The sequence below is a fragment of the Apodemus sylvaticus genome, chromosome 18 (assembly GCF_947179515.1).
Source record: "Apodemus sylvaticus chromosome 18, mApoSyl1.1, whole genome shotgun sequence".
NCBI lineage: Eukaryota > Metazoa > Chordata > Mammalia > Rodentia > Muridae > Apodemus > Apodemus sylvaticus.
Window position 1 is genome coordinate 65,373,914 of NC_067489.1, and position 26,861 is coordinate 65,400,774.

The 26,861-nt window shown below is 41.3% G+C and overlaps 1 protein-coding gene across 10 annotated transcripts in view; it reads right to left on the bottom strand.

Moving 5' to 3' along the window:
* Nucleotides 1-462: 462 nt before the first annotated feature.
* The window catches only part of Psd3 (pleckstrin and Sec7 domain containing 3), a 528,621-nt gene continuing 502,222 nt past the window's right edge, over nucleotides 463-26,861 (bottom strand). For all 10 annotated transcript variants that reach the window (XM_052162839.1, XM_052162837.1, XM_052162836.1 and 7 more), the window contains 2 exons: nucleotides 25,936-26,079; nucleotides 463-8,720 (listed from right to left, as the gene is read on the bottom strand). In XM_052162839.1, coding sequence (XP_052018799.1) covers nucleotides 8,505-8,720; nucleotides 25,936-26,079 — 360 coding nt within the window. In that variant the 3' untranslated portion in view covers nucleotides 463-8,504. The remainder of the gene's footprint in view (nucleotides 8,721-25,935; nucleotides 26,080-26,861) is intronic.

Genomic DNA, 26,861 nt, shown 5'->3' on the forward strand with positions numbered 1-26,861 from the left:
TAATCAGTGACCTCTGCAGATGTGCCTACCTCTGCCTCCTCAATGCTTGGGTTGCAGATGTGTCCTGCTATGCTTGGCTGTGTGTGTCTACCTGCAGACACATGTGCCTTGGTCTACACATAGACAGAGATAGATGTTACATACTCTGCTTGACTTCTCTCCACCTCATTTCTTTGAGACAGAGTCTCTCAGTAAACAGAGTTTTAGGCTAGTAGGCAAGATCTTCCAGTAATATCCTCAACTGAGACCACATCAGCACTGGGTACTAGGCTCTAACCAGTATTTTACCAAGCATAAGGAGCTCAGGGTTCTCATACTTGTACTGTAAGTATTCTCACCCAGTGAACAATGTCCCCAATGCCCATGCTTGCCTTTTTATGGAAAGGTACAAGTGTAGTACTATTTACTATTAAAATTGTTATTCAACTTGAATAGATAAGAAAATACAAAATTCTCCCAACATGATTGAAATTTGTTGTATTTATTTCTTTCTAAAGTTTATACATTTACATATACCATATTATAATCCTTCACTGTTTGCATGATTTCTATTACATAAAAATCATTTCAAATGCAATAAGTTTTGTCATCGTAAAACAACAAAATACCCTCAACTTATAAAAACACAGGGACAGTTATATTCATGACCATTTACACAGTAGAGAAAGGTACTGCCTACATCACATCTTCTATACATATCAGTTGACCCAATTGTCTTCAAGGTCAAGGTTTACTTTAATAACAGCGAAATAGGGTAATATCTATGTACAATTATTTCAATAAAAATAAAGCAATTGTAAAATGTAAACTTAATTTTCAAAATATTCTTTAAACACTTTAACAATATCCACATAGATTACTGTTCCATTCAAACGACTACCACCTTGAATGCCACCATTTGGAGATAGCATTTCTTGAGTTTGGTGCGTGATAAGGAACAGGTTTTCAGTACATGGTGTGGTACTACTAGCTTTCCCAGGTCTGCTACAGCTGACGGTTTGGCCACTGACAAGGGGGTGCTATTTTGACACTAATTATGTTCACAATTTGCAGGGGCATTATGACACCAGAACTGTGGTGACACTGAAATGACCAATGGAGAAAACTTTGAAGGTAAAGGAATGTTATACATTGCCAATCATTTGGAGTCACTGTAGATATAAACTGATCACTAGACTGTCAAAGCCCAGTTCCTGTGCGTCCCACAGTAACCAGGGCTGACAACATGGGTTCTTGTGTAAATTTCTGTTCCAGAACTGAATTCCGAAAACTTGAGGTAGAAGAGAAAGCAGGGAGGCAAGTTGGCCTTTGCTCAATACCTCTCAAGGGAACCAAGCTTTGTTGAGCAACTTTATGCTTCTTGACCCTTCTCACAGAAATGAAAGCATCCATTTCTGGAAATCTGGGAGCAAAGGGAAAGATATCCTCTGACGCTGACCAGAACTCAATGTGCCCATTTGTTTCTCGAAAAGACAAAACACAGTTTTGTGTCAAACTGTGGATCGTGTCCTACTTGTCTTCCTCTGTGACTGGGTCGCCCTCAGAGCTGATATCTTGCCTAAACAGGGTCAAGCCACTGGGATGTCTGGATTCCTAAGGAACATGGAACCCAGAATATACCTGCTGCTGAGCAGAAGCCCAAGTGGAGAAGAAGGCCAAGGAGAAGCTTCAGAGAGGGAAGACCCGCCCTGCTCTCCACTGCCCTGGGCTAAGGGCTCAGAGCAGTGAGCCTCACACCTGCTATGTGATCCTTCATGGAGCCTTGAGGCTGGAACTTGGGGGTGTGTTCAAAGACTGATATGGACCAATGGGGAAATGCTAAGTGAAACTCCAAAGTTCTCTCCATTCACCAAATTGAAGTCAAGGTGCTTATTTTCACACTACCACCAGTTAGACCTGAACTCTCCCCTGCAAAAGTGCATTGTATTTGGGTGCCTGCCTATTTTCATCCCAAAGATCCTGGCCTGTGGACAAGTCCTCAGCCAAATGGCTGAGTCCATTTAACACAGTCCAGTGCAATCTCTTTCACCTACATCTGAGAAGCCACGGCAGGCAGACCACAGCGTGGGCTTTGAAAGCAATATGGCTTCTCCGTTTACATTCTCCTCTGGAAGGAATGGTTTGAAGAGCGTTAGTGGGGGATTCTGGAGTCACTGCCTATGGGTCACAACAATTCCTTCAAGTTGGTATCCACTAGAAGGACACAGTATCTGTCCCATTTCAAAAGTCAGACACTGCACTCCATTATTTCCCTTGGTTCTTGGGACACATCTGTAATACAGTTTCCACTGCTTCCGTTCATCAGAATACTCTGGCCCTCCGTGTCTTAAGGAAATATATCTGTATAGCTTAAATCTCTCTCTCTCTCTCTCTCTCTCTCTCTCTCTCTCTGTATGTATTACACAGATGAGGTTCTAGGCCTATCAGTTTTCAATTTTCTCCTTAAACACCTAAGGGTTAATCAGTTTTGGGTCTCTTAGGAGAAGATTTAATAATACATAACTACCCCAAGTGGAAACCAGTGCCCTCACCCCTGCACTTTAATTTGGTCTGGTTACTCTTATTCCTAAAGCTTAAAAAAGTATCCTAATGACATAATAATTCAATGTGCATATATACTCTCTAGTGTGAATATTATTATCCATGTCAAATGATTACTTGGCTTTACAACTTTCATGGCTTCATATTAAAATTAAAACTTTTCAAGTAGCTACAACCTAAAATATACCTTAGTTCTACTACTCAGCTTCTGAATCAATGGCTGTTTTCTGCAAATCCCAAGTAGTTCTTAGTAGGAAATATTCTTGCAGAAGCCCTGATGATCCACAGAGCCAGCCCACCACACATCAAACCAGATTGGGAAATATAATTTATAAAAAATAGTTTGAGACTGAAGAGTTAATAAAAACTAAACTCAAGTGTAACTGCCAATACAGGACTGCAGCCTGGAGCTGGAGCGGAGTCTGGGATCCCACACTTCCAATTCTCTGACTCAGACAAGGAGACATGAAGCAGTGTGTTCAAGCAGACACTGCACCCAACCACACACTCACACACTCAGTCGCTGCTTTAAATATACCAAACATGCTGGCTAATAAAACTTTAGTTACTATTTACACTTTATAATATAAGCAATAACATTAAACAACTAAGGCCAGTGGCTCTTCTTTGGGGAGAGTCAGGAGAAAGAAACCGAAGTATAAAAATATTAAATAAAGTCTAACCTGTTCCTAAAGTCCTTTTACCTACAATACTAGCTGTTAATTTGTGCAACTGTGAACCTGGAATACAGTACCCGATCTTGGGATGCCCTGATAGACTTCAGTATCTGTGATATTCTTTTATATCAAAGAGGGCAAAGATACGGCACCAGGAGAGAGATCTACTCTAAAATATACACCAGTACATAAGAGAGACACTGGGTACTTACTTAGTTCTTCGGAAAGCTATGTGTTTTTCTGGACTAATTACAACAATAAAGAACGTGAGCTTGAAAGCATCACCTTTTGTAATAAGCCCTAAGTTATCAACTTTATTCTTAAGTGCTCTATACTAAAATTGCTAAGCCTGCCCAGGCTGACTTCCCCTCAACATCTTCTGTAGTTCCCAAATTATAATGAGTTCTCACTGTATTGCACACTGTACAAGTCAATAGAGTCACAAGTTTAGTTTAAAGTCATTTTTTTTTGCCCTGGTAATTCAAAACTTAAAGATGGAATTTTCTAGTGTAAAGTCTTACTAAAAAATTTAATCAAAATATCATTTGAATTTAAGTTTAATAAAATGACACCACTATATGAACTTTCAACAACTGTACTATATAATCATGAGGTTTTTAAACTTTCTTTTCATATTATACTGGTTGTTAAAAGACAAAAATAATTTCGACATATATATATACACCATATACTGATACACAGTCTACACATTGATGCGCATACATACATACAACTATAAATACCCACAAATACAACACTGGCAGGTGACAGAAAGCATTTCCTTTGACATATGACATACTTTCTATACAAGTATTTCCCCTAATGCTTCAATACAACAGATATACATATAAATTACAAAGGATATGCCCACAAGACCTAAGGAAACCTACTGTATGTGCAAGTAACGTGCTGTATTCCTTGCTCCTTGCTCTTGCATACAAGTCAGCAAACTGCCATGCAGATTCAAGTATTTACTGACATTCTCTCCACATGCAATGAGCCAACTGCTATAAGATGCCCACTATAGATACAGAATGAGAATGACCTCAGATATCAGTCCTGTTAAGTGTGAAGGATGAAAGGGGTCTGAAAGGAAGTGCAGTGACAAAAGTACCTCTGTAGTATGTCAGTGGTTGGTTTATGTGGCTTGATCAAGTAAGTCCTCTGGAAGGCATGATGACGGCAGATGTCAAATGGGCGGCGAGACTTCTGCTAATTTACCAGCAGCCTGGCCTGGGTGAATGAAGCCAAGAGGCTCTGAGCAAGACAGGTCCTCTGCCTATAAAACTGACTGGTCTGTTTCTGTCTGAGTATCACAGATGCTCTGAAACAAGAGTTGCCAGGCCTCAGACCCCCCCCCCCCCCATGTATGACCATTCTTGAATCGCAGTCTATGTCTAACTGATGCTACCATTCTGCTTTGGCTCTAGAGTGAACAGGAAAAATACACTGCTATCTGAACTACAACAGGATCATTTTCTGCTAAAACCAGGAAGGGGGCTGCTGACCTGAAAAAAAACTTATATCCATAATAGCTAAACTACAAACACTTAGATGTTCAGAACTAAGAAAATTAATGTCAGGCAAGGCTTTACTGATGACTAATAGAAAAAAAAAAGCCAACGAATTAAAATTTCATGTTCGGCTAACTTCCTCGAAGGTCTCTCTTATTTGGGAAGACAATGGAAAATTGACTAATAAAAAAGGCAGATGATGAGCATCTCAGGATGGTCTTTCCTTACTTCAGAGCATGATCCTTCCTCCTTGCCTGTTATATGTTAAAAGGGCAGAAGGTGAAGAAGCTTTATACATTCCTGCTCTCAGTTTCCCAAGGAGATTATAGCACAACCCTAGCTGGGCCTTGGAAACCAGCAGGTTTTCCGCTTTCAGAACCAATTCCCTCACACTACATTTTCCTTGGAAATAGTCCTTACCTTCAGGATGACGGGGGATGGGGGGGGGGACCAGAGGGGCACACAGCACCTTACACACTTCACAAGATCGTTGCATGAGAAAATGGCTCCATCTAAGCGCATTTTAAAAAAGTTACATATAACCTGTAAACTATTTCTACCAGAGGACTCTCCCACATGCTGATTTCATACAGAATAATGGAAACATTATAAGTAGCAGGTGACCTAATTAGACATTGCTAAGAGTTAGATAAATTATGTATACTTTTAGAAGTACATTTTCAGAAATGCTAATGATATGCCAATAAAACAAAGACTCTGAGTAGAAATTTTAAAACTGGGTTCCTGGTAAATTTTTTTAGAATTCAGCATGTGAGGTAGGGCTGAAGCCCAAGATACACACAGATTTTATACAAGGGGTACTTCAATTGTCAGGTTTTCAACAAGACTATCGCCAAAGTCTTTTGATAACTTGTTGATATTTTCAATACTAAGAATCATCCTTTAAGGTATTAATGTAATATAGATAATGCTTTAAAATATGGAGAGGAATTCCAAGACTCCAGGACACTGAGGTAGGGTGACAGTAGGTATAGGTGGGACAAGATGAAGTACCATTTACAGAAGAGGGACAAGAGCTCCCTGTACCATGCACTGGGCACCGGGCTCAGGAGAGCTGCACAAAGGACCACCTTCCATTTCTTAGGACTCAATACTGTGGGAGAAATGGGGTTGGCTATGGGCCAGACTCCTAGAGTCCCATCAGATCAGAGAATGCAGCATTCTTCCAGAGGCCTCAGGGAAGACACATTTTTAGCCTGTTCCCCAAAGGTAGACAACATTACACTAGGGCAGGCTGGGATTATTACAAACGATGCAGACACAGTAGTCCACAGCTTTAAAAGTGCCTTTGTCATCTGATTATCTATAAGTGTGTCCAGAAGCTCTGGAGCCAACACTAGTGAGTCCTGAAACAGGAACAGTGGCAGAGCTAATAATGCTAAGGGTGTTCCGAGACAATTCTCCATGTCAGAAAACTCTGCGGCAAGGTACCATTCATTGTATATTAGATACTCTATGTAAGTACACACAAATATTCTATACATATAGACACATACTGTGGACAAACATACTTAGACATGTTAACTCCTCTTCAGCTACTGATGCTCAAAGATGGTGGTCAAGACTCAAAGGTCTTGGTACCTTTCCCTTCAGGGATTACAAAGACTTAGGCAAAAAGCAGACAGTGATAGTTCACCTTCTCGAAGAAAGACAAGCTGCTTGGGAAATACTGGATTCACTAGGATGCTATGAAATAGTTCAGGTATATGGAACCACAATGCTGACTATCATATTTGCTTCATGGTTCTGAGATATAAATTAAATCACTGCCTTTACTTAATGGAGATAGAAGTTTAAGGGAGTTTTTTTTTTTTTTTCCCAATAGTGTGGCAAAATACCATGAAGCAAGCAACTAATGTACTGGAGAGAAATGTTAGCATTCTGAGGCACAAGCAAGGTGGGCGTGTGCAGAGGTGACGGAAGTTAGCTTGCACACTGTCCTGTGACTAAATGCTACTTCAGCCTAATGAGACGTCCCTATATACTACCAGGGTTTTTTAACAGGCTATCTCTAACTTACTAGAATCATGCTATTCATGCAAGAGCAGCTGATTCTCTGGTCATAGTACCTTCAACTAACCAAGTAGAAATAGAGGAAATACTTAAGGAGGATAAAGACTATCTAAATGTCGTCCTGTTAATTTTGAAGATATTTTGATAGGTAGATAGTAATTTTAGAGAATACAGTTTCAAGGCTGGAAACCGGACAGTTTTCAGCCACACAGGAAGCTCACCTTTTACACTTTTCTCTTCCTCTATAGATAATATTCTATTTAATACTTTAAATTTTAAAGGGGCTGCTTTGACTGGAAGGTGAAGCCATTTTGAACACAGGAAAACAATAAGATGAAATGAATACAAGTAATTCCAGGAGCAATCTTAACAGTGACATGGCGAGACAGCTATAGAGGTGGAGAAGAGAATAAAGGGAAGACGTCCGCCATCAGATCCTCCACCCCCAGTCACTGTGACCAGACTGAGGGAAGAAGCTGCACATCCGCCATCAGATCCTCCACCCTCGGTCACTGTGACCAGACTGAGGGAAGAAGCTGCACATCCGCCATCAGATCCTCCACCCTCGGTCACTGTGACCAGACTGAGGGAAGAAGCTGCACATCCACCATCAGATCCTCCACCCCCAGTCACTGTGACCAGACTGAGGGAAGAAGCTGCACATCCGCCATCAGATCCTCCACCCTCAGTTACTGTGAGCAAACTGATTACAGATTCGGTCTGATGGCCACTAATCCTGGTGAAGAACTGCAGCTGTATTGCTCCTTTTTTTTGTATTGATATAGAAAAAAAGAAAGAAGTGTGTGTGTGGGGGGGGGTTGGGGGTGGTATTCATTTTTAACATTGTTTTGTTTCAACCAGGACATGATCCATGCCTGCACATCTATGTAAAATGAATCTATTCCTGGATGGAAAGGTATCAATCACAGAGATGATTTTGATTCCTAGTCTAGATCCCATGGGAGTAAGGTAACATTCCTAGAGAAGACCACACATCCTACTGCTGTAGCTCTGAAGAGCTGATTACTGCCACCAGACTCTAGAACACAAAAGTGGCTCGAGATCAAGCCACCCTCCGCCTCCCTTCAAGCAAGATGAATCCACTCCTGAATTCCCTTGCATGGCTGGGAAGGAATGCACACCTGAGACAAGCTCCTGTGCGTCCCTAAGGTCTCCAGTTCTGTCAGCCTCGTGCTCCCGTTTGTCCTGTGTCCAGCACCACCAACAGGTGCCAGGATGAACGCAGAAGTACCCCACCTTGGGACACCTTGGTCCCCAGCACTGCCATTTTTCTGCGAGCCAACTATGAACTTTCAACTTCACCTCCATGACTGGGCAGGATTTCACATGTAAAGTCTGGAGTTTGCTAAAGCACAATGCTTGTCCAGTTATGTGTTTCACAAAAATTTAAACCTAAAAAAAAAAAGTACAACAATTGATCGGGAATACATAAAATGACTGTGCGGAAGTGCAAATAAGAGAAAGCAGAAGGAGGGTCTGTAACCCTCCTCCTCACAAAAGGTGCATTAGTTATAAAGTTGTCCAAATCATCAAAGCAAGAAACTCAAGAGCAAAGACACCTGTACAGAAACTAACAAAAATAGACAATATAAAAGGTTACTAATGCACCATTTAGTCACAGACTGTTTTTTTTTTAAATATATTCACGGATTACCAGAAAGATCTTGAAAAACCCTATTTTGCTCCATGACCAGCACTTCCTGGCCGCAGATGGCTCCTAAGTAACTTTTTGCTTAATGCCCGGTGTCTCGGGTCGGTGGTCCTTTCTCTCTGACACGTTGCGCTTGACCTTGGCAGTGACTGGAGATGCATCTGGGTTAAGGGAAGGGCTGGAGTGTGACTTCTTCAGTCCCACTGGCTCATTCCCCTCGGCAGTCAGGAGCTCTTTGCCTCCTTCTTTCAGAATGCTGACATAAATTTCATAACGGCTTTTCTAAAGGCAAAAAAAAAAAAAAGAAAAAAAAAAGAGACGTGTGGTCAGTAAAGTTTACAATTACATGTGTGTAGCACACCTAGCACATTACTACACACAACATAATAAGTTCTTGAATATTTGACTTTATTCCAATGTGACAAAATATTTCTGTACTCTGGGTGATGACTAACTCATTTATTCAGGTAAGAAATTAATCTAGAATTTTCATTAGAATTTATTCTGGATTCTGAAGGAATGTCAATGTACTAGATGGAGTACATGCATCTGAAATGCGCATGCCCAAGAGGGTGTGTGCAGGAGGGACTTAACTGGAATCCACCTACTATTCCCCTGTCGGACATAATTCATTCCAAAAGCCATTCTGAGTTTCTCCTGCTTTTCCTCTAGGACCAGCCAATTCTCAGTCTCAGGGGTCTGAAGAGTGGTTACCAGGTAACAAGATGAGGCTCGCAGCACATGCAATTGCTTTCTGGTACTTTTCTCATTCTACACCACTTCTTTTGTGGCTGGCTGTTTAAGGAATGGCATCTTTGCTTCAGACAGCCCCTTTCTTCCCCTCCCCCATGTCTCTTGTGCTATGATCCTTTATTTTCTAATCACTGAAAACACCTCAAAGGCATTTGTTTTATTCTACCCCAACAGTGCTATTTTTTTGTCCAAGTAACTTGTCTAGAACTGTTGCTTAGACGAACTGAAAATTACAGATGCCTGGTTTGATACATTCTAGTCAAGATACACTTTCAGCATGCTGCTTCCATACAGATGGCCTCTGGATAAGCCCAGATAAACAAGAACATGCTACATATAAGGTTTTCCAGACAAAGGAAGGCGAATGCTCTTGGGCTATGTGTCCTTTGGGAATTTTCCTAGTCAGATTAAGGGTTTGTATCCATCCACTTCAGGTGCTGCATTTCCAAGGTAGTTTGCTCAGTGTTAGCTGGTCAGCCTTTCTGCAGTCCAGCACGGCACTGGCTTTGGTGATGACATTCATGCTAACATGAAGTTATTCACACAGTTCATACAAAACTTGTCCCATTACTATTCCTTTTCACTTCTAAGAAAAGAAACACAGGGAAGCTCAAACTCAGAAGGCATAAGAAAAAAACTTTGATTTGATTCCAAGTAAGGCTGACAGCAACATACACTTTGTAAACAGTTTCTTTCTAGAAATGACTATATAGATGAATGTATATCATAGGAAGGACTCACATATACTATTGGTTGGCCATTCAAAAACTTTTCTCAATTTCCTCTTTTATTGTTCCTGAAGACCAGCACAAAGTAGGCAGCGCTTGCCTAGGCGCCCCAGCAACTAGGATGGGCGTGTGACACTCCAGAGACAAGCAGACAGAGAAGGAATCCTGGGGCTCCCTGGAGAGACTCCTGGACTGGCATCAGAGCAGAATTTAGCAGTTCTATAATCTTACTCTTTGTAAAAAAGGCTTATTCTAATGGTGTATGTGTGTGTGCCTATGTACCCCAGTGCCGTGACTGCAGAGGCCAGAGGCATGAGATGTTCTCAGTTACAGGCCGTCAGAAGCCACCCACCAAGCCCTGAGCCATCTCTGTAGCTTCATAACCACACTCTGTCCCCTCATCTGATATGACTCTTAAAGCTGTTACCACGTGATACGGGGAAGGGCATATGGAGATAGAAGCAAAACATGCTTGGCCTGAGGGAAAATGAAAAGGCCCTCCCCACAAGAGGGATATGTCTGATTCTTCTGGTCCAACAAACTGAATCCAAGTCTAAAAATTCCCACACCCCCAGACTCAGAAAGACAAGCCACAACTTTCTGTGTGTAAGAAGGTACTGACAGGCTGGCCGCGAAGCTGGCTCCCTGCCTCTGGGATCACCCATGTACACTCTTCTCAAAGGACTCTGATGTGGGACAGAGTGAGCCGTCACTGCTCCAGGCACCCCAAGGCTGCCCCTCGAGCCTTCCAATACTTCTTAGCCCAGATGCTTCAGATGGCCTAGATACTACACACCTCCACTGTCACCCCTTGTGTCCCCAACACCACAGTTTTTCTCTTAAAGAGCTCTCTGGGCTACAGTGCACCCGAGGGACTGCCTCCTGGATGCCCTTGCATATGCCAGACACACACCTCCAGGGCCTCTTGCCTTTTCTATTTTCTTTGCCCCCAGAGTGCTTCACCCACAAACCCAGAGATCACACCCTACTGTCCCTACCCACTTTCAGACTTCACGATGTCTCTGTGACACCATGGCCTGCCAAGTCAGAAATAAGCCACCTCCCTCCTCCCTTCACTTGTCTCCCTCCTCCTCGGTCCTTCCCCCTCCAACAGCCTTTTTAGCAAACCTTGTTTATTTCTCTTTTGTCCCCTAGATGCTTAGAGATGAAGGCAATACAATTGCTTTTGGTTATTAAGAATAAATACTGAACACTCATTGAATGTATGAAGGAAAAAGAGTATGTATAAGAGAAAATAAATGTATCCAAGTTTAGCAGAAGATATATTCTAGACATATTTTATGTTTACAGACGATGCCAGAGTTTATAAAAATGAAAACAACATTTTTAGATTTTGACATTGACAGTAGATGCCTGGTAGGTTATTAGTTCAAGAACTTCTGAGAACACATCATTATTTTACATATCCCACAATTCTTATGTCTTCCATGAATCAGTAGGGTCTGACTTGTCATTCCAAGACTTACTCCTTCTCTGCCCATATCTATGTGATCTTGACTGTCAAGATACACTGTCTGTGACAAACCCTAAGCAGAGGACTGTATATATAAGCTGCCTGGCTGAGACTGAGTCCCCCTCTTCAGAGACAGATGGACATTTCAGAGGACCATAAAACACAGATCTATTTCATGAGCATCTGTTATGGAGCAGTAAGAGAAGAACAGACTTTATTACCCACTGTAATCTTAAAGTGATAAACTGGACTACTCTGTCTGTACTTTGGTGCTTCTGCATTTGGATAGTGATTTGATCTTATTCTGATTGGTGATGACCCTCTTCTAGGTTCACAAAAACAATTGCATACTAAAGAGATAAAGCTTTTCCAAGGGTTATTTACATCTATCTGCATGGTCCTTCTCACATTCCATTTTTATGTAATGTGTTATGATCAGTTATGCCTTGATATGAAAACTAAACTAAGATTGGTAAGCCCCTGGGTCAGAGAATAGTGGTCCTTCACCTTATTAATCAGAACCAATTAGCACTTGGCAGACAATAACAATATTGAGGGATTATATTTCACTGATACATTTTATAATTGGATGATCCAAAATGGAGTATGTAGGAAAAAGAAGGCAATATCAAAAGACAGGGTTTTAAAATTAACTTAATATCACTCCAAAAAGTCATCACTACATAGGAAGCTAACAGTATCTGATCAGGGGGCCTTAAATCAGATGGGGTGTTAAAAACGAGTCCCTGGGAAGCTCAGTGGCAGACACCAGTGTTACGAGAGGCACATATGGATGGCAAGGCCTCTAACTAACGGATGTGGGCCTTAGTCCAGTCAAGATTACTGCTCTGCTGTCATTCTTCAGCCTTATTAGCTCGTGTCTTTCATTATAAAGGACAAAAATGTGTATGAGAAGAAGGGGTGTGTCGATGAAATTCTGTTACCACTGGCAATGCTATTAAAAATCTGTTTTACTCTACAAACTCCATAAGCACATTCTCAGATCAGATCTCTATTTCTGAGTGGTACGATCACCTTGCTTACTCTAGCTGTCCCAGTAGTGTCAACAGATTTCCAGCAGTCTAGACTACATGACCTAATCTACTACCTGTTAACAACCTCAGATGGGATTTCTACAAAGTACAAGAGGTGAAAGTTCTTAGGTGCCCGAGTGTGTAAGTGTTGTTCCTGGGAGATGGGCCAGCAACTTTTCTCTGATAGTTTCTTTAGGTCTTTTCATGAGGCTTCTATCAACATCAAGTGCAAAGGACAAGTCAAATACGAGCGGCTTTTTTAAAGCTAAGATAATTTCTTCAATCTGTAACCTCTTTAGCTTTTACTACTTTTATTAAGCTTATCCTTAAATCCCTATAAAAAAATTCTTTCTACGATTTGTAGGAATAATTATTTCTCTTTGTAGCAAGGTATATGAGGGCTGACTCAAAAATACTGGGGCTAAGCCCATACATGATGCTATTTGGATTAAATGTTAATTACTCTCTGAAAACAAAAAACAAAAAACAAACCTCAGCAACTGACATTCTTTGAAACTAATTTCATCGTACACACATATAAGTGTAACTTCATCTGGTGGTTTCCCTTCTCCCAAGCCCTGCTCAGAACCTCTTTCCTCATTTAATATAAGTCTCCTCTCTCTATTCTCTGATACAGGATTGCACCTAACACAGCCCTAATGAAAGCCACGCTGCTCTGTAACACTAGCTGCCCATGTTAGACAGAGCATTGCCCGCAACCCAATGCTCCAGAAACCACAGCCTGAAGATTTTCTCCTGACATCTTGTTTCCTCACAGAGTAGGGTAAAAGATCATCTTCAGACAGAATAAGCAGTAACACACACACAAAACACATTTTGCTTTTACATTTCTATACAGAAAAATAAAGAAATAAATGCCATATCAAAAGAAACAGAGCAAGGAGTTGCAAAGTGCTTGATTAGTCAAGTACAGACTGGTCATTTCCAGCTGCATTCTGGGAGCTCATGGCGGAACTGATGTGCAATCTACTTTCTTCGTGACCACTTAGCTTACTCAACTCTAATTGCTAACTTCAGAAAGCAGCAGCAGGCTGAACAGACTCCTAACATGGAAGAACCTGGGGGTGTTCACCCCATTCTTCTCACACAGCAGGCACCTATCTGCGCACACTAGGTAAGCCACTAAATAAATACAGTAGATGCCATACATTTTCAGTGTGCATACCTTGCATTCTGGGAAAACTAAAGATGTCTACACACTGGTTGTTTTTTTTTTTTTTTTTGATTCAGTATTGATTTTGGCTTTAATGGTCTCTAATGAACTTAGTGACGTGTAGTTTCTAAAATAATTAAAAATGAAAAGCTTTTGTATAATGATATAAGCAGAAGTCAAAAGCTTGTACTAATACACACAAAAGGTGCTATGCCTGTTTTGAGAGTATTACCTGTTATCATTCTATGGTCCTTTCCTTCTCCTACTATAATCCTTATGGAATCCACTCAGTGAAAGAAATTAGACAATCAAACCAGATTGAAGCACCTCCAACATTTTACACCTACAGGACATCAAGATCACGCCTGAGTTCCATCAAAGAATTTTGATGCACACAAATGAATATCTTATGCCTAGAATAAATTAAAACCCAACCAGGCTCAAACCTGTAATTCACGTCCTATGTCCTCCCTGGAGATAACTTCACTGAGAACCTCATGTGTGCTATCAAGTACTTTACCAGTGAGCTACATTTCCAGACCGCTTTTTACTTTTAATTTTAGGACAAGGCCCCACTAAGTTTCCTGCCCTGCCTGGCATGCACATATAGCTCAGGATTGTTTTAGATGTGGGTTCCTCTCGTGTCAGTCTCTAAAACAACCGAGATCACAGGCCTACACAAACAGGTCTGCCATGCTATGTTTTTCAAGAAAACAGAACATTCTATGTGGAGACCTCAAGTAGACTCATTCATTCCAAGAACGTCTCTGCTCTTCATTCTTTGAGTTAACCAATTCCTTTCTTAAAAGACATCCTCTATACAACCAACACAAATCTGATTCTTGACGGCCAGTGTGCTCCTATTCCTTTATGTCTTCAAAACACTGGAAATCTGTAAAACTGCCAAAATTCTCCTTAACTATTTTTAGAGCTGGAACTCTATTATTTTGTGTGTCTGTTTCTCTTAAGGGCCAACGGGTCTTTGTCGAGCTTGTTTTAATACTTCTAAAGACTCCTCCTTCCCTACAGGGTCTTGGAGAAGCAGGAGGGCAGACTGGACATAGATCGTGGTGTCTTACCCACTGGTCCTGCTGCTCCAGAGTAGGACTGTGCTCTCTATGTGGAGGACGGGAGGCTTGGGAAGGAAAGTGAAGACTCCTGCGGACAAGCACCTTCTCCCCCACTGCTACCATCATTCCTCAGGCAGTTACACTAGTATTTGCTCATTCCTTTTTAAATTCTTAATTTAAAAACCTATATAAAGATTATTTAGAAAAATAAAATATTAAACATTTTGTTTTCTAAGAGTAAGCTCAAAAAATGACTGTCTAGTTCCGACCCACAAACGGGACAACCAATGGCGTATGGCGATGGCCATTCTCAATGGTAGCACCAAGGTCTCCTTGGGAACAGTTCTGACCATAAATGAGTTTGAAATTAATCAATGGTGAGACATTAACCCTGACTGATGACTGGATTACTAGAATTCAAGAACTTATTTCTCGGCAAGTGAAACAGGTTGTGTCTTGAACCACAGGTATATAAAATTAAGCTTCTACTTGCTCAAGATACAAACGTTTGAGCTAGAGAAATACTGCTTGCTATTTCTGTAAATTTTCCCTTTACCTTTCCAAGACAAAAACTTTGGCTTTAAAAACAACCACCAACATTTTCTACAGTCATGTTAATTATCTTTTGGTTTATATTTTGATTTTGCTTCTGCTTCCATGAGAATTAACTGAAGTTATCCATGGCATCCTTAAAAATATGTTTATGCTCTTTGTGTGTGTGTCCGTGTCCATGTTTATGCAGTAGGCATACTGCACATGCACATAAGCCAGAGTCTGACTTGAATTTCTCCTTCAGTACTCTCAATCTTATGAGACAGTCTCTAGCTGAACCTAGACCTCACTGATTTAACTAGCCTAGCTGACTGATGAGTTCCAGTGATCTGCCTGTTTCTACTCCCCAGCTGGTGGAGGTGCATATGCTGACTCTTATACCTGGCTTTTATATAGGTTATCGGAATCAAAACTAGTATGCGCATGCTTGCTTGGCAAGAACTTTGCCAACTAAGCCTTCTCCTCACGCCCAGTTCCCAGAGTCCTTCACTATAGCTTGTCTGTCACAACTACACAGTACAAAAACCATCAGTGTTAGTCACAATGGACAGATCATCGAAGCATTCCTTACAGCATAACATGAGCAAGCTTTGATAGTACTCTGGTCTCAGCTATCACAAGATTTTTGATATTGCCCACTCACTACAATATATTCGCATTTTATTACTCTTTGAACTTGAAGCATTCTATATACTTTGAATACAGGTGGTCCTCTCAAAAACTTATGTTGAAATTACATTCCAATTATGATATATCAAAATGTAGGAGGGTCAGGTGGGACCTTTAGGAGGTGATGAAGAGCCTGCTCTCTCCAGCGGATTAATGCAGGTAAATGGGTTTCTCTTATGATCAAATCTGTAATCCGAGTTACTTTGGCCAAGTCTTTAAAACACATGATGCATATTATCTTACAGTGGCCTACGCTTGGCTGGGATCTGCTAGCAAGGTGGGTCCACATACAGCACTTAACTATGAACCACAGCCATGAGCCAAAATGAATCTCTCATTTACTTACTCAGATCCTGTGAAATTATTAGCAGCAGAAACAGTGGAATGTAAGCACATCATGCATATTTGTAATTGTGTGCTCTCTGTGTGTATTGGTTGATCTTCATTGTTAACTTGACTGAATCTAGAACCAAATAAGTCATACCTCTGTGTAAGTCTGTAAAAGGCATTTTCTGGAAGGACTGACAGGAACAGGGAAGGTATCCCAGACATAAAGAGGTCAGAGGGAAATGCTGTTCTTCTCTGACCGCTTGCTTGCCTTTGCCTCTTGCTGGTGAACCTACCTATTCTATAGCTGCTGTCTATCACTGCTGCTTCCATAAAAACCTAGTTCTTCAGCCAGCAAGTATAGACTGAATGTTCATAGTTTTAAAGAAGCCCTTCACCCTTTCTCTCTTTCTCTTACTCCCCTCTTGGCCCTCTTGCGCTCCCCCCCCCCAGCCCCCACATGGTCATGGCCGGCCTCTACTTCTCTATTCTCTACTCTCTTTGCCTTTCTCTGCCTCCACTACCCCATTAACTCCCATCCTCTTCCCTGAATAAACTCTACTCTATACTAACAACAACAACAACAAAAAGAAACCCTTCAGGTCTGCAGCACACAAGACTTCTGAGGCATTCAGCCTTGTAGGCCAAGAAGCCATTGTGTTCTCAATCTCTCTAGCTTGCAGGTTGTGGTCCCACTTATCCAACAACGGCTCTCTACCAATGGGTGACCCAAGAATCCAGTAGTAGTTCAGTCCATGAGGCTGAATGTCTCAGCTTGTCTTCAGTTTATACCAGGACCCTAAGAAGTAGGCTCTGACACCAGTGAGGGAATGGACTTGCTAGGGAAAGTGTTAACAAGCAGGAAAAGAGCTAAAGCATCCTTTTTCATGTTCTTTATATAGGCTGCCAACAGAAGGTGTGGCCCAGATTCAAGGTGTATTTTCCCACTTCAAAAGATCTGGATTAAAGATGTATCTTCCCACTTCAAATGATTTAATTAAGGAAAAAAAAATCCTTCACATGTGTACCCAGCTGCTTGGGATTTAGTTCACTGCAGATGTAGTTAAGTTGACAACCAAGAATAGTCATCACACTTATATTCAGACATTCATTTCTGGGATCTTTTCTGTTTTACTGAACCACTCCCCAACAACTGATTTTTTTAATATATACATCAGTTTTACATTAAGTTTCTGTTGTCTGTCTATATTCATGTGCTGAGGATTAAACCCAAGACCTTATGCACACCTGGTAAGCACTCGATGACTGAGCTATCCCCTAGCTATTAGAACTATGCAGTTTTGATTAGTAAAGAGCTTTGCTTTTTGAGAGATCATCTTGCTATAGTGCCATAGCTGGTCATGGCTCTGGCTCATATCACATCAATCTCCAGACACTCTAGAAATACAGGCAGATGAGTCCTAGTGTGTACTAATTATACCCCGCCCCACCACCACCACCATTTTACTCTCTGAGAACATTTACCCTTTTCCTTTGGATGTTATGTTAAGCACAAGGAAAATGGCAGTCATTAAAGAAGATGCTTCAGGAACATATGCACAGCTGATAAAGACTTAGGATTTGAGTCATTCCAAGTAAGTAACTGAATGCTTAGTCTGTCTTCTCAAGGGAAGGCACTAACTTCTCCTTGGATGAAGCTCAAAGAATTCATTTCTAGGCTTTCCTTCCCTTTGCTGGCAACTGTAATCAGTTAAAGATTAAACTTCAAGACTTCTTAGTCCATTTTCATTGTGTAATACAATAGGAGATTCCAAATGACAAAGAGTCTTGGTTCTGTTATGACTTGAAATGAGCACCTAGATACTGCTGATCTTTGGTCTCGATCTTTGTACCTAATTTAAGATAGCATTCAGCCAAAAGGGAATATATTAAATTTCCAGGAATTTTATTAACCTGTGCTATTTTGGTTCCTCATATTGAAACATATGACACCATATCTATGATGCTGTCTATAAAGGAGGTGGCATTCAGTTCTAGGCTAGACCCAGTTACTGAGACAGACTAGGGGTACCAATTATCTTTAAGTAGGTTAATAGGATTTCTCTTTAGCAGCCACTAGGGAGATAAAGGGAAATAACTCTTGTCATTGTACTTTCAAGAACAATAAACTTAGTATCTAGATAATGTTTTGAAGGTGGGTTGCTTTGTGACACCTGGGAGGGGCTGGAATAGGTCTTCCATTGCTCTTAGGAAAGGAAAGTAGTCAGTGGTAGAGCTCCCATTCTGGAAATTACTGATCCAGTGCTAAGAAATGAAAAGTGAGCAACATGAGGAAATTTTAATCAGAATTTTATCAAAAGGAAAGATATCAACTAACTACCCACTAGCAACTATAAAGCAGACAGTTCACTGGAAGTTTAGCCAATTTTAATTAATATTGTGTGGCCTTCAGACACTTTCCCATAATGACTGTAGGCAATGTATTCTTGTGCTTAAACATACCAGATTGAGAAGAAATAAAATCAATTTAATTGACAAGACAAATAAAAACTCAAGAAAGAATGCATCTTTAAGAATGCCCCAGATTTTTTAGATTTAACATATTCTCTCTTAAAATATTGTTATGTCTTGTTATAGTAGACATTTGTTGTTTCTAAAATTGACTTCTGTAGGCATGTGGCCTGTGTGGGTCCTCCTTGTGTTAAGCCATGAGCATATGCTACTCTGGGCCACAATTTAGGAGTGGGGACTCAGTTGAACTCCAGCCCACTAAGTCAAGGAAGCTTTTAACTGCCTGGTTTCAGTCATGAGAGAATCTGATACTCTTATGTTTAATAAAAATGTGAGAACACATTAACCAGCAAGTATCTTCCTTCTAAGCACAAAGGAACATGTTTTGATCAGTTCTGGGCCACTATAATAGAATATCCAAGACTGAGTATCTTGTAACAGAATTCTTTGACTCATTCTCTGGAGGTTGGGAAGTCTAAGAGCATTGCCTTAGCACTTGGCAAGGACCTGTGGCTGCTGTCATCTGATGGCAGGAGGAGGAGGAACAGGAGGGTGCAAAACAAGCTAAGGACACACTTAGTTTTCTAACAAAGCCTTTCTCATGGAAATAACCTCGTCTGGGACAATGACTGCAATCCCACTGTCAAGGCAGAGCTCTCATGACCTAATGAGCTCCTCTTACTCATGTATGACAGACACATGCATTTAGGGACTTTCAAATGACAACGTTCCACTTCTACTTTCCAAAATTCAAGTTTTTCTCACAATGTAGAATACTGATTCTCTAGCCCAGTTTGCACGTTCCTTATGTTGGGTATGTTCTCACAAGCCTGTCATAAATTTAAGGTAAGCCAAATATGTATTCAATACATCTAACCTAGCAAATACCACAGTTCAGCAACATGTCTCCAGTCTAGAATCTCATGTAAGCAAGATATGGGTAGTACTCAAAGCATAAATTCATTTTAATAGAAGATGCATCTCCATCAGAGAGCTTGTGATAAACACTAGACTTGACAAAATAAAAGTTATTTTATTCTCCTTCTAAGGTATTTATTCTTTTTCTAGGCATTCTCTTTCTAGGATGTAGAAACACATGAAAAATATTTTGTTGTGATCCCCTGTAAGTCCAAAATTCAATAGGGAAAACGACATTAAATCTTAAAGCTGGAGAAATCTCTACTTCACGTCCTGTCTCCTCACCTAGGGATGAAGGCCCTGGCTGGTAGATTCAGCCTCAGTCCTTTGCTGTAATTTATCTAGGCATCAAAACTCCATGGAGGTTGGAGTCTAATGCCTACGTTTCCCTAGGCTGGTATTTGCATACCAGTAGCTTTATAGATGTGGAGTCTTGAAAGCTTTCCCTCTGAAACACCAGCAGGCATTTCTCCTACGGAGACTCTGTAGAGGGCTTGATTTCACATCTTCACTAGGCATTGTCTTTGTTGGGGCTCTGAAGTGGTTGCTTTTGTATGACAAATCTCTGTTGAGTGACCTCCAGATTCCTTTGGAATCTCAGTGTAAGATACAATGGGAGCTCTTTTTTGTTTGTTTTTTGTTTTTGTTTTTGTTTTTCACAACAGGGTTTCTCTGTGTGGTCTTGGCTGTCCTGGAACTCACTCTGTAGACCAGACTGGCCTCGAACTCAGAAATCCGCCTGCCTCTACCTCTCAAGTGCTGGGATTACAGGCATGTGCCACTATGCCCGGCTAATGGGAACTCTTTTATTTCACAAAGCGGTAGAGTCAGTACTGTAAGGAAATTGCCAAAACTTATGCTTTACATTTTCCAAGTAGAGGGTGAAGCTGTATCCGGGGCTGCTGAAGCCATAGCTGTGGCTGAGGGCTGCTACACAGGAATTTGTGAATTCCCCCCTACATGCTAAGACCCTGTGGTCTCCTCTCTGGAAGCTTAGTAGTCAAGACTTCTGGGGCTATGATCTTCAGACATCCGACAGCCTTGGTGTTTCTTTCTTATTGTTCCAATGACCTCTTCTAGGTAGGCTAGCCTCTCCAGCAACCAGCTGCTTGCCTATCCCTGTGGTTTTTGTTCCTAAAGAGGACTCTGCATACTTTATAGGATCATGCTGAAACATTTCCAAATCCTTTATCTCTGCTTTCATTTGGTGATAAAGTCTGTCTTTAATTTTGGTCTTCTTTCAGCTTACTATATGTGATTAAAGGTAGTCAAGACACTTCTTCAATATTTTGCTTGCCAACTCCTTCTATTATCAGAATTTATCAATTTTGAATCAGCCTTTCCTAATGGCCTAGGCTACAGACAATTCTGCTTTGTACCTACTTACCAAGCATGGCCTTGCCTCCTGGTTCTTGTACACTAATTATCATTCCTGAGACTCTGAGCTTCTTAAGTCTGTCTGTGTTATGCCAGTACTACTAAAGTGCTCTCTGGGAAACACAAGGCTCAAATTAGTTAGCGTCCTTTCTCAGAGCCCTTAATAGAATTCTCTTTATGCTTTAACTCCTGGCAATATGGGCCTTTCCTGGATTTATCTCTGAACTGTCATTGGCTACCCACTGCTCAATTCCAAAGTCACACCTACATTCCAGCCATTTGTTACAAAAAAAAAAAGTTTACTTCTCTGTACTTGCTGCCTTTCAATCTATATGGCTATAGAGAATGCCCGAGGAGGGACGTTTATAAAGAACAAAGAATCATTGAGTGCTCATGTAGTAGTATACTACAGTGCAGGACAGAAGGCAAAAGCAGACTGGAGTGAGTGAGCAACAGTGTGCTGAATTCATTTATTAGGATCTACCACCCAACACGATTGGGTAAAGTTGTGACACACTAATTTCACGTGGCATTCAAACTACTGGGATGGTGAATTCTGAAGCCGGAATTCAACAACTTAACTAGAATTTCAATCCTAAACAACTGGCTTCAGTCTCAGTAACAGGGTTTGAGACTCCGACACCTTAAGACATTAAGATAGATGTAGAGCTACTGGATGCAACATAATGGAGACAGCAGGAAGGAAATAGCTTCTTTTGCTTAAGTGAATTGACACTGCAACCAAAGCATGTATGCCTACAACCACAGTCCATGCACCCTATGTTGCATTCAATTTTACAGTTCTACCATCACCTTTGTGAGCCTGAGATCAAGCCCATGTCCTATAATCCTTCTTCAGTGACTGTTTCCCAGTCTAGCAACGATTTAGAGGTTTATATTAATATACCTTCTCCTCCCTCTCTCTGCTAAGGTCTAGCTCAATGTAAGGATCATTTACCTATTGCAACTATCTTAGATATTGCATGAGACACATCCTTAAATAAACACTGTATTCATTTTCTAGTAGCTGTTGTTTTTAAAGAAACAAAATCAAATACTGAGGCTGAGGACAAGGCCGTCAAGAGAATTTGAAGATGCTGCTTCTTCAAGCTCATAAATGTTTCCCAGCATACCTCAGGCCACTGTGCTTGACTGGCAGGACCTTTGTTTTTATTCTGTCTACAAACCATCTGTCATCCTTCTAAATCTTTATAGATCTTCTAATGTACCGTGGAAGCTTGAAAATCAGTGAAAACACTTCAGAATAAAATAAAGCAGAAATAAACTAGCGTGTAAAGGTGTGTGGCTATTGCTGATACTTACTTCCTAGACTGGGGACCACTTACGTTTCCTTTTTGTGTACTTATAATGTCATTAAGTATTTCAGAGTATATGCCTTCCCAAAGCAAACTTTCCAACAAAATTCTTCTAAGAAACAGGCCGGGCTGGAGAGATGGCTCAGTGGTTAAGAGCACTGGCTGCTCTTCCTGAGGTCCTGAGTTCAATTCCCAGCACCCATATGGTGGCTCACAGCCATCTGTGATGGGATCTGATGACATTCCTCTTCTGGCATGCAGATAGAGCACTCATACATAATATAAACAAATAAAATATTTTTAAAAAATAGAAAGAAGAGTAAAAAAAAAAAAAAAGGCCATGGCTTCAGGTACTAATTGAGTCAAGAACAAAACTGTCCAATCTCCACCAAAAAATTAGTCAGAGAAAAGTACAGGTTTAGTTAATTACAACCCATTCTCAGTAAAATTCCCTGTTTTAGGTAAAAATGAACCCTTTCTTACAAGGCTAAGATGCAAATCTCTCCATTTTGGGTAGATTTCTTTGTTTAAGTCCTAAACCTACACACTCACAGGGATTTCTAATTATTTACTATGAGTGAGGGCTTGCAGGAAGTCTTAGCCACACAGAGAGCTACGAATTTGGCTTGCGGCGAAGATTTGCTTGTCCTTAAAGCAACCTGGGACACAACTGAAATGCATAAACAGAGGAACACCCCTGTAGTGTCAGCAGCAATTCAATATTCTGCCAAAACAAGTGTTCTTCCTTCGGAGGCAAGTGAAAATGACAAGAACTGCTCTGAAACCAAAGGAGGCTCAGGGATGACGGCCCGCCATGGAACAGGAGAGACAACGCTCGGAAGCGGAGGAAGCTGACCACGTCGTTCATCCCTAGTGAGACACAGCCTGCGTTAGCACCGTCCTCGGTCCCTGACCCTTCAGGGCTTCTGTGGACCTGCAGGCAGGCCTTCTCTTCTCACTTGCTAATGGGATTTTCTGCACACATGAACCTGTCCCTTTATAAAGGATTGATACTAAGCTTTCTGAGTGCTCTGACTTCTCTGATGCTATCATAGCATCAACTACTATGATAAAGTTTCACCGAGTCCCTCAGCTGAGTATCAAGAATCTGGAAAATATTCTAGGATCTGGGGTTAATACAGAGCTGTCAGCAAAATATACAAACTGGCCAATAGCTGCCTACATTCTACTCAGGAAAGAAGTGAGTGATTAAAGGGATGTCGCGAATAAAGCAGAAGATACTGCACAAGAGCCTTCACAAGCTCCCACAGGAGACCAATTCTTTGGCTCAACTCTTGGCACGCTAGATTCTACATGATCCATTTCTTCAGTTTTCATCCGAGTTAGTAAAAAAAAAAACAACGAGCCACTTTTCCAAGAGTATTTATTCATCTCCCACACACCATTTTGATGAACCTCACACGGTATGTGCCCCTTGGCCTTTCCTCTCTGACACGGGTTAATGCAGCTCGATGGACAATTCAACATACTGACAACTTATCCTGATTCTGACTTTCATGAGTGAAGTCCTGGAATGCAATCTTCAAAGTCCTTGAGGAGGTAACGATGACAACAAGACCTGATTTCCCCAAAGCTGCTCTAATTTCAGGGTTCGAGATAGGGAATTGCTGTTTCTCCCTGGGCTCCATTTTTAAGAAAAGGGCCCCACAGAAGATCCACACACTGGTCTCTGCCTAGCAGTGGTTACTTTGCTGTGGTTTTGCAAGGGCCCTTCCTCCTGGGGATAGGTTCTCCTCTTAAAGAGTCAAGGGCTCAAAGCAAGGTGATGAGTCCTGGAAGCCAGGGAGAGAGGTGTTGGGAAATTTAATTAGAAAGTGTGAAACAAAAACCAAGCCCATGGCTTCCTGTTACTACAGAAGTGTGAAGAACAATGATTGCTTTTTGAGAACTCACATTTCCCAGGAATGAACAAGCCTTGTCAAAGATGACTGCTATTTACTTTTTCTTTTTATTAATTTTCAGGTCTTTTGCTGGTAAGGCTTTAGACAACAAACTTTTTCTTTTCTTTTTTTTTTTTTTTGTGGCTTTAGACAACAAACTTTCAGTCTTTACTAGAAGATTTTCCTTATATGCCATTTGACTACAGCAAGGACTCATTTGCCATGGAGAAGAGTGGTGAATGGCTATGGCTCTGCCTTCGGCCTGAGACACAATGCTACAGTGATGACTTACTTAGATAGCAATTTCTAGGATGTTCTATGAAAATCAGCAAGCAAGTGCAGGGCCTTGGACATGTTGCATTGGGGGCTCATGGAATTCACTAAAGACCCAAAGCCAAACAGAACTTCAACATACAGCCAACTCATGGCAAGTTTCACAGTAGACTGACTTTGGATGGTGTGTCTAGACAGGCTGTTCATAGGAGAGATCTGGACCTTACCCAGATGGTCTCACAAAATGGCAACCACAGGAAGGACATTGGGGGTAGAAGTACCTGAACAAATTAATGCAAATGTAGTTGCAGGGAGACAGAAATGTTAGTTACTGCATGTGGAGACATGTGGCCTAGATAGGAGAGAAGGGCAAATCCTCACAGATTCCTGTATGAAACTTGACTTAGAAGGTAAACAAGAGGAGGGTTGGGTGTAAGATCTGGGACACTATCATCACCTTGACCTTCAGAACAGAACAGCAAAGGATGTGGTAGATGAACTAAAGGAAGGAAAGGCAGCAGGAGGCAACTGCTAGTCTCCTGTGAGAGGTATGGAAGCCAAGACCGGCACAGAGGAGGCACCCGGGCAGTGGCTGTGGTAAAGAGGGCACAGGGTAGAGCCATGCAAAGACAAGGTTAAGAACTGAATGCTCAGATGCTCCCAGGTTCCGTCCAGAAGAACAAATGTCATATACTAGGGGAATGAGGGAAAATGAAGGACAAGGAAGTGTCTAGAAGGTCAATGATTGACAGCATGAGTTATGACAGAAGAGTGTGAAAGATAAAGTAAATTATAGAACATACAGTTTTCCTCTTTTTGTCTTATAGGAAAAGATGCTTTAAGGATCTGAGTGTGGTTGTCAAGAGCGAAGGTTGGAGAATACTGGCTTTGACTTGTGAGGAACCTTAGATGAAGGGCACCAGCTTGGGTTTGCCTCTCTCCTCATCACACTGGCAACACCAGATGAACCAGCCAAGCCTTAATTCACCAGTCCCCTTCTGCAAGGCATGGAGGTGAGTGGTAAAGAAAAGTGTACTGATGTCACCTAGCAGCAAGCGTATGCAGGAAGAGCAGGTGCTTCCTCTCACTTTGCAGCCCATTTCCTCCACTGTATTGATTTTGACCTAAACTCTGTTGGAGGAAACACAGGGTCACAGAAAGCAGCTGTCCTCCTTGGCACGGTTCCACTACTGTTGTTCTTTTTGTTACCCTTGTCACAGGTGCACCCTATTCCAACTTGGAGGCTGTTATATTTGATATGAATGAACTGGCCACCACTTTGATATTTATTTGGTGCTTAAATAAAATCACAAACATGAGGCTACAAGGGCTCCTGTCATATTAGGATGTCCTAACTTGGAGCCAAGTCAAGTCAAGCTCACTATCATGACTGCTACGAGGTGCTGACGACACAGACAGATCATAAAACCCCACTTAGTACCATCTAGGTCAGCCATACCTCAAACTCCAGATAGTGATCTTTAAGCTTGTATTCATCCACATCCTTGGCTTTGACCTTCTTGTCTGGGGGATACGAGCGATGCTCAGCCAGCTCAGTGCGGATCTGCTTCAGTTTGCCTTCATGGGATTTCAGCTGTTCCTCCTACAGGAAATCACGAAGTCATTCAGTGTGCAGAAAATAATCAAAGAAAAGCACAGGACACCTGTAAAATCCTTCCTGCTTAATGACTTTAGTTTATCCAAAGAGTCCAATGAGGAGCCTTTGGTCCGAAGTCCTTCCAACTATTTTTTTTAGGACAGTGTTAGTATATTCCTTTCAGGATGGCAACGGGGACCAACATTACTAGCCAATCTCTTGTCACAAGCCACACCATTTCTGAGCCTTTTATCAGCTGAACTTGTCACCAAATGGGGACCAGCCCTCTTAGGAGAAACCCTGACAAACACGTTAGTTACAAGCTGAACAATTAAGTGCTTTTCCTGAGAGCCACGTGGCTTGGCTTCATGCATACTCAGCAATGCTGTTAGCTTCCCCTGCCTAGCATAATGAACATTTATTTGCATAATGTTTTCTCTTTGGGGGAGAAATTGTGCTATAAAGAAGTACTTTTATGAAACCTATGTGCAGATGAAATTCTTCCCTAGAGTAGCAGGAGTTCTTACTCGCTTCAACTTCATTGACCCAAAGCTCTCATTCAGTTAAACGCAGAGTAATTATGGGCTGAACACCATTAGTCCACACACCAGGAACTAACACAAAATGATCAATCCTGTGTATAAAGATTTCCATTCCTGGACACCATTTGTATCAACTTAGTAATACACTACCTAAAAAGATATGCCTCTCAGCTCTCTCATATCAGTGAGAGAGCTTTCTTTCTCTTTCTTTCCTCTTCCTCCCTCCTCCCTCCTCCCCCCTTTCCT